The sequence below is a fragment of the Cyanistes caeruleus genome, chromosome 23 (genome assembly GCF_971803275.1).
Source record: "Cyanistes caeruleus chromosome 23, bCyaCae1.hap1.1, whole genome shotgun sequence".
Taxonomy (NCBI): Eukaryota; Metazoa; Chordata; class Aves; order Passeriformes; family Paridae; genus Cyanistes; species Cyanistes caeruleus.
The window spans coordinates 337126-345700 of record NC_141723.1 but is presented as its reverse complement, the minus strand read 5'-3'; the positions used below and the strand labels follow the sequence as shown (position 1 = coordinate 345700).

Sequence of the window (8575 nt, the reverse complement as noted above, 5' to 3'; positions counted from 1 at the left end):
GAACCTTGGCTCTCCTTGCTCCCACAGGCTGTGCCAGCTGTCACCTGCATCCTGGGAATGGGGAGAACCATCCACAGAACCTCCCATGAGCAGCCAGAGGCAGCAGCAGCCCCAAGTCTCCCCAACTTGCACTCCAACAGCTGCTTTAATGTTACTCAGGATCTGGCCACTGGTTTAGCATCCTACCTCCTCCTCTCCACTAAGGTCATCAGGATCTGGAAATACCACAAAAGACTCCAGGCATGGTTATACATCAATACCTGTACAGTCTTTCTCACCATCAGGGAAAGGTTTTGTGAGTTCCGCAGGACACGGTGGGAGGAGGGGGAATTAGAGTAAGCCCATGAATAAAGAGAAGAAACAATCTGGAAGTTAAAGTGTTTATTGATGTGTTTAAACTTTGTACATTCCCCACAGACCACACTAAGGAGTTTGCAGGTAAATCTGTGCATAGTGGGAAGAAACACGGAAAGGGGAAGAAAAAATAAAGTCACAGGAAAATAGAAAAAATACACCACAGGTTACCAGAACCCCCAGATTTAAAAAAGCCGTGAGCATTAACACCAACTATACAAGCATTACAAAGACATGATGATGGTGAGTGGAACAATGCCCCTTTCAGGTCTTCTTGGGGCCTATGCATCCCATTTCCCTTAAAGCAGGCAGCATTCCTTTCCCAACATGTCTCTCCCTTCCCTCTCCTAAGAGCTAAGAGTGTTTGTCAGCTCCCAAGGTCCCAGATATTGCAGTTATTTGTCATTTTTGGCCCAACATCACCCAGGGAGATGCAAAGGCTCAGAAACCTGCAGCTCTTAACTACTTACCATGTTGGTGAGGCAGGAGAGCTGGGGAAATTAGAAAGTAGTAGCAAGAGAGGGCTGTTAATGCCAGGTGAGTACTGAAGGAAACTGGATGAGAACAGAGAATTTCAATTCAATACCAGAACTTCCAACTCTAGAGCAGAACTGAATCTGGAAGGGCAATGTGCAGACCTCAGTATGCACAAACCATGTTCTAACAGTCCACTAGAATTATTATAAACAGAGATACTAGAAGCCTTTTAACTCCTTGCCTCCAGGGAGTCTTGATTCCTAGAGCCCGAGCTGCTAAGCAGCAGGGTACACACCACCAGCATATGAAGATGGGTTTTTTTTCCTTTTTTTTTTTTTTTTCTTGTTATAAGGAATTTTGTTAAGTTACCATTCCCAATTCCTTCCTTGCTTACGCTGTAATAGCTCCTATACTTAAATTAATCTCTTTGCAACTCCCAGTGAAAGTCACTAAAAAAAAAAAGGAAAAAAAGAATAATGCTTTATATATAAAAGACAAAATGACTGAAGAGCCACAACTGTCTCCTTTTTCAAGGTGGGCTGGTACAAATGACCCTCAATATACAGGTGGTCTATCAGAAATAAAAATCAGCATTTCCCATTTTTATATATATAGAACTTGTATCAGACAACAGTACAACAGAACTGGTATTTTCCAGATTATTTAAAAAAAAAAAAGAAAACTACATCTCAGTCAAATATCTGCAATAGATCCATTTTTCCCATTTAAGGAGATTTATATATCATATTGTTATATTATCATTTCTTCACCCATTTAAAAGAATGGAAATTGTAACTCTACAGTAGTAATTATAGTCTTAATGATCCAGGAGTTCTGAATGTAAGATGAAGTCCTCTTGAAGCAACTGTTGGTCAGTAGTTGATCCAAAACACTGGACCACTTTGGCCCTTCACCCCGCATCTTTTCCCACTGGGGCTATTCTATCTTCACCTCTTTTATATCTGCATCTGCTCCAGGTATTTGTAAGTGGGATTCTCGTAGCCATGGTTTTGCATCTTGCTCAGATGCCGCTCCTCGGGGGTGAGCATCGGGTCAACCTTTGGAAAAAACACATGATTCTGGTCAAGGATTGATTCCACAGAACAAAAGGCAACTGACAAACACTGAGTGAATACCACGGTGAGCAGCAGACAGGGGAAAAAGGTAAACTGCAAAAGGTAATTTGTTCAATAGAGTTCCTTGTCCAGGACCTGATGCCTCCTGCTCACCCAATCCCCTGTGGGGATGTTCTCACAAATTTGTCATTGCTCAGCCAACACAGCAAATCAGGGACACACTTCTCTCATTAAAGAGGTTGCTATGATCTCTTGCATGGGTGGGGCAAAGGGAAAAGCAGTTTTCTCTGGGCTCCATTAAGTTGTCATAGAAATGTGCAAGGAAGAAGGAGCTGCTCTTCGGCATTTGGCCAATCACAACATCTCAATCGTCAATTAGCCAGGAGGACAAATTGCTATGGATTGACTGACTGACTGCCCTGCTAAAGACATTGCCTGAAAAGCTCATTTACTGCTAAATCCTACCCTTAAACAGTCAGGGAAGGATAATTGAATCCTAGTGATAAGCAAATGCAACTCTGGAGTGGCAGGTGCCAGCACAGCACACTGGGGACTGGTACCTGCACACCAAGGAACAAGTGATGATGGTGTCAGCAGGGACAGAGTTAATTCCTACCCAGCCAGAAGCAGAACTCTCCATGGCCTGGAAGCTGCTGCCATCCCCTACCCACACACACATGTGATTCAGCACTGACTATTTTCATCCTCAGTTATGGAGCTGTTTCTCACCTCCACAATTCCATGGCTGATGGTCCCATACTGCCTCTTCCTCAGCATCACCAAGCTGATGACTATAACAGTAGCTATGGCAACAGCAATCACCAACAGACCAATAAGGGCACTGCTGCTGAAGCCGAAGTCATCACGGAGAGAGCTGTCATTATCCTGAAGCGAAGAAAACAGAACAGGCTGAGGAAGAGCAATGAGGGAAATGCACTGTTGAACATAAACCTAAAGCATGTCCACTAGTAAGGTCTTTGACCATCTGTGGTATCGAGGTAGGACTGATTATACACTAGACAGTGTATATATATCGTCCCTAAGTATTCCACCCCTAAATACTTCACCTCGAAATATCCCATCAGAAGGATAATGAATGCAAAATTCCCCACTTAGTAGTTCTGGACAGACACTGGCCCACATCACTTCCCTATCCCACAAAAATATCCCTATTCCCCTACTTTTGCAGTAGGAATCAGATTAATATCTAACATGTGTTCACTGTTTACACCTTCAATGGAGAAGGGCTGCACTGTGTTTCACTCTGCATGAGCCCCCAGAGGAGCATCCAGGCAGAAAACCCTGAATTCAGTAAAAATGGGAATCCAAAATTTGTCAGTCCCTGGATTCAGCAGCCAAAAACGTACCGGCTCATCCACTAGCCCTCCAACACGCTCGGCGTTGAAAATCATCTCCTTCACATCAAGGGTTTCATCAATCACCTAAAAACAGCCACAGAAGAGTTTTATGGAAGGATCCACACAAAACAGGGAGGAGAAGGAAGAGGAAGACAGACAGGAGACTTTTAATGAACACTAGCAAAAGCTCAGGACAACCTACCATCTCCCCTCTGCTCTCAACAACATGGAATGCTCCCCAACTCTTATACAGCCACCAGAGATAGTATTACAGCTAGTTACCTCCAGACTACCTCAAACAAAACCCCCAAAGGAAAAAACAAAACAAAACAACAACAACAACAAAACAACAAAAAAATAGGTGCTAACTTTGGACCAAGCATTTCTGTTATGCAAGATCTAACCTTGGCTTTAAAACAGCATTGAAAGGAAAATCAAGAGCTGACTTTTTAATTTTTTTTAAACCCAAGTAACTGATGTGAAGTGGCTGTCAACAGAACCTAGAGAATTCTTAATCCTGTGGATAGAGACAACTCTTGCTCACCTTCAGAGGAAGGTGAGGCCTTCCCTGCCATGAAAAATAAGTGGGAACACAGAAGGAACACACCAGCATTCGGTGTGCTCAGACAGTGAGTTACCTAGTGAAAATAAAGGGACATCAAAATGTCTCTGCTTGGGAAAAGCATTCCTAAATCAGAGTTCTCAGATTCAGACTGCTAAAGATTTGAAGCTCTCTCCTTCCCTTCCCCTCCCACCCTTCTATTACTAATCAGTATTAAGAGCTTCTAACAGTCACCAAACTGACTCCCCTACACCATATGGATAATGAACACACTGACATTCTGTGAGCTGGAATGAGACGTAGAAACAAGCCACTGCTATTAATTAGTGTCCACCGCAGGTTTAGCTTCACAAAATAAAGGTGGAGAGCTCACCACATTTTCATCCACCTTGTTCTTGCTGTTAATCACTTTTTCTTCAGCACCAATCAGCCCATCCAGCTCAGTCATGCCAGAACCTGCACCAAAAGAGCAAGGAGAGCCCATCAGCCCTTAGGAATATTTTGGAAGAGTCACCTACTCTGTGTAGAGCTGCCATGCATCGTGCATTTAACTGCACAGACCACTGAGTTAATACTGGTCCTCATGCTGTTGTGTTGTGCCAGATGACAGCTCACAAGCTACAGTGACAAGTGATTAGAAGGTCTATTAATGAGGGGAAATGAGGTGGCAATGAGAGAAGCAGACAGGACTCATCACCAAAATCAGGCTGAGGTGTCAATCCAGACAAACTGCACGGTTAAGTGCTTCTGTTAGGTGGCCCCAGACAAGGCACAACACACAATGAGTGCAGTAACAGCTGCAGGTGTCACCCTGGGTCACCAACACCCTTACATGACCCTGGACAGGAGTGGACACACATCCATCTGCCAAAAGCCAGCACACAGGGAATGCTTGTGGCATCGCCTACTCTGCTGGAGTCAGGCACAGCAGCAAGCACCTCGGGAATGACAATTCCAAGGTCACCAGGTATGGCTCTGTAATGAGCTGCTGCCCCATACCTGGACCAAGCCCAGAAACAATAAATCCAGGGGCAAGGGAGGAGCAGAGAACTATACCAGCCTTTGTACCAGAATACTACTACCCCATTTCCAGGCTGGAACTAGCACTGGCTCAAGAGAAGAATATCAATTAACAGAAGGTCCTGGCATAAACTGCTTGAATCCAAAACATTTATAAATAGATCAGATCCGTAAGAGAGTCTGATGCAAACTGCCCTGACCTGACATAACACAGCATGTTAAAAGAACACCTGTGTTCCACAGGCGGTAGGGACAATGTAATGACCTGTGACGCACTAGTGCAAAAGCAGGACAGTGAAGCCTCAAACCTTCAGTGGGATCTTTCCAATGTTGTGGGGGAAAATCCACTGCAGCACTCCAGGCTTCGCTGGTGACTGCAAACCCCCTGCTCTGCAAAAACTGCTAAACATGCAAGGTGCCCAAGACATTATGTCAACAGCTGCTGGAATTGGCAGCATGTTCTTTGATGAGATGCAAGGAAAGGCTACTTGGCTTCAAGGCAAGTTTTTACAGTGACAAGTTTGTATTGCCTGAAAATGCCACAGAAATAACGTTTCACTATGAAGCATCTCAAGTTTTAGTGCATCACATTTTTCTTCAGAGGCAGTAATCAGATTCCAAGTGCAGCCAAGACTGCCAGTCTGACTTCTCACAACTCTTGAAGCACGTCATGTTATTACGGAAGTCAATCATTGGGATTTTCAGGAGAAACCAACCACAAATAGTTTGTACAGAACTACTCTATCAGCTTTTGGCCTATGGTTGCTTTATTCCAGTCTCAGGAGCCAATCCAGTTCAGTCTCCAGGGCTAAGAGTTCAGCTGCTGCACAGAGCTCTGCTATTTGTCTCAGTGTGCTGTACCAAGTAACAGACCCAGTTCTAGGTAGCTCAAAGGCACAGTTTAAATTACATACCTCACAGGGAAAACCACACACCTGCACAAAATTCCCCCCCCCCAAACTCCCTCAAAGCCCTTGAGCAATCCAATGAAACGGGAAGGGAGAGGAGGAACAAGTGGAAGACAATCATTGTGCTCAAGAGACTCTTATATTTACCCAGACAGGGAGAACTAGCACAAATTTATCATCCTCAAGTCAACAAAGCAGTCATCCAAAGATTTAATAAATAAAAAATCAAACTAACGTCTGTCCCAATTCTTGCCAAAGCAGTCAGCACACTGTACACTGTTCCACAAGAAGGGATGAAGGTGACTTACATTTGCAAAGAAACACAGATAATAAAAATAGTTTCAAGCTATTTGACCTTCACTGTGTTACAAAACTACGTGTGCTCACATGAAATGGTGATTAGCAAAATCGTCTGCTCTCCTTTGAGACCCACATAATATATTTGGAACCAAAGGCAGATTAAAACACTGGGTTTACTCCACACACAGCTCATGCAGCACTACTCTGCAAGAGCCTCCATTTTCTACTTATCTTTCCCTTATTCCATATCACTAATAGAGACATTATTTAATGCTAATATTTCTATGCTGCTCTTAAAGCCGCTTTTTAGCCAGGCACTGAGCTACTGCAGAATTAATTCTGAGTTAAGGGAGAAGTAGAAAACCACACACTTTGCTGGTATGGAGAGATGCTGCATGTGGGAAGGTGATGCTGAGGAAAGCACAAACATGGAGGAGGAATATCCTGATTTATCTGTCCCATACTAGCTGCACTAAAGACATAAAGACATTTAGATAGGAAACAGCCTGTGTCCTGAAGAACACTCATTCCTTGTTCAGTGGTATTGCAGGGCATCAAGGACAGGTTCTACAGGAGGCAGAAGAACCTCTGGACTATTCCCCATCAGCACAGCAGGGTCTAATTTGAGAATTGTCACACATGGAGAGATGCAAAGCACCACTGGAGACACTGGCCAAGGCCATCTTTCCCAAGGGCTAAGAGCCACTCCAGGCACTCTGCGACCCTTGTGAGCTCAGCAGGGAGGAACACACAATCAGACGCTCAGATTAGCTGGCTTCTTTAACACTAGGCCTAAACAAGCAAAACTGAACATGACTGATCTAAGTGAAAAAAGGGAAATGAAAATCAAGGTGAGTATGGAACTAAAATGAAGCTATCAAACACACTGAGGAGGTAGGAGAAGGACTGTAAGCACTGTGAGGGAGCAGCTTAGAACCAACCTTTTTTCATTGGATGGTACAAATCCGGCTGAGGATCTAGCAGGAGGGAAAACAAAAAACAAAAATAGCAGAGAAAGGAGATTAAGAGAGAAAGGAAAAAAGGCTTGTGCATGATTTGTGACTCAGACCCTGGGAAAAGCTTTTAGTCTACAGCTTTAAGCTCAGGACTGTTCAAACATTTTTAAAATAAATACACACACACACCAGCTGTCAACACCCAATGACAAAAAAAATATATACTTTTTTTTAAAAAAAGGGAATTCCTTCACCCCTTCAGCAGATCACAGCACAACGATTTGACATTACACAAGAATGCTTTTGTTAAAGACTGAAAATTAATTCCAGAGTCAAGACACACTGTAAAAACTGTAAATACTCTGTAAACACTTGCTGCAAAATGAAAAGAGAGGACAATTTTGCAAAGAGAAGAATCAGAAAATCATTAGAGCAGCTCAGCAGACATTACTCGCAGCACTGCTTCTCCAGTGAGTGAGGGGTCCTGTCAGGGTGACTGCTGTACATCACCCAAAGGGATGGAGCTTTCTCTGTTCCACCTGAGCCTACTGTCTAAGGAAAACCACCAATGAAACCCAATGTTCAATTCCACATACCTTCAGTTTCAGGCAAGGCTGGGAAGGTTTTCACCTGGAACGGATGGAAAGGTTTGCCATCCAGGGGAATTTCTTCACTCTCCTCAGAGCTCACTCTGACATCCACCTGGGACTCAGAAATAGAGGACGTGAACTGATCCATGTCGGCACGCTGTTCCTGAAGCAGCTCATCTGAAAGGAGTAAGAGGAATTATTACAAAAACTGCATGAAACCTGGCAGCGACAGAGAGGGACAGATGGTTTGAACCAGGCTGAGGCAGGACTGCAGAGGAACACTGATCTCAGGGATGCCAGGCTATTTTATCTTGCATATCTCATCTGGAATTCTCAGTAAAGGCGTTGGTTAGAAATACATTTAAAAAACGGCCACGAGTTTTGATGTGGCAAGTGGTTTTGGCAAGATGAGGTTAACCTATAAAGGGAGAAAGCATCTGGGGCTTTCTTACAGATCTCTTTCATCTCCCTTAGCAAGACAGCTTTGCCATTCTGAATACTGTTGATTTTTTTTTTTTTTTTAATGGACAGTGAAAATTCTTGAGAACAAGCTATTCTGACTGGCTCTTTTCCAAAGTCCAGTATCTTCCCTGAGCCTGAGCCTAAGCCCAAGTGCTTGTTGTCAAGGGGACCCCCTCAAAGAAGACAGCAATCTTTTGGGAGCTCATTGGATACAAAAACTTGGGAGTTTTTTCACAGCAGCATAGGGGCAGACACACTAACCAATCTCATCCTGGATTTCTTCAGCCACATATGGCACCTTGTAGAGCAGAGACAAGCTTTGATTCATCCGTTCCTCAATCACATGAAGATGTGTCATTACCTGCAGATGTAAAAGAGTGTGTTGGAGTAAGCAAAAACTATCAGCCACTTCATGGTACCATTTTTTCCCTGCTCACTAAAATAGCTATTACTAGTGGATTTGCCATGGCAGGCAATAGAGGACACACATCCACCCAGCCCAATTCTCTGAC

General features: G+C 43.7%; 1 protein-coding gene across 12 annotated transcripts in view; it reads right to left on the bottom strand.

Annotated features, from left to right (window-relative positions):
• Nucleotides 1-366: 366 nt before the first annotated feature.
• The window catches only part of APLP2 (amyloid beta precursor like protein 2), a 48033-nt gene continuing 39824 nt past the window's right edge, over nucleotides 367-8575 (bottom strand). For 2 of the 12 annotated variants that reach the window (XM_023941591.2, XM_023941595.2), the window contains 7 exons: nucleotides 8325-8424; nucleotides 7608-7778; nucleotides 6997-7032; nucleotides 4201-4283; nucleotides 3275-3349; nucleotides 2637-2792; nucleotides 367-1889 (listed from right to left, as the gene is read on the bottom strand). In XM_023941591.2, coding sequence (XP_023797359.2) covers nucleotides 1788-1889; nucleotides 2637-2792; nucleotides 3275-3349; nucleotides 4201-4283; nucleotides 6997-7032; nucleotides 7608-7778; nucleotides 8325-8424 — 723 coding nt within the window. In that variant the 3' untranslated portion in view covers nucleotides 367-1787. The remainder of the gene's footprint in view (nucleotides 1890-2636; nucleotides 2793-3274; nucleotides 3350-4200; nucleotides 4284-6996; nucleotides 7033-7607; nucleotides 7779-8324; nucleotides 8425-8575) is intronic. The other 10 variants (XM_023941592.2, XM_086861401.1, XM_086861398.1 and 7 more) reach the window with 5 other exon arrangements.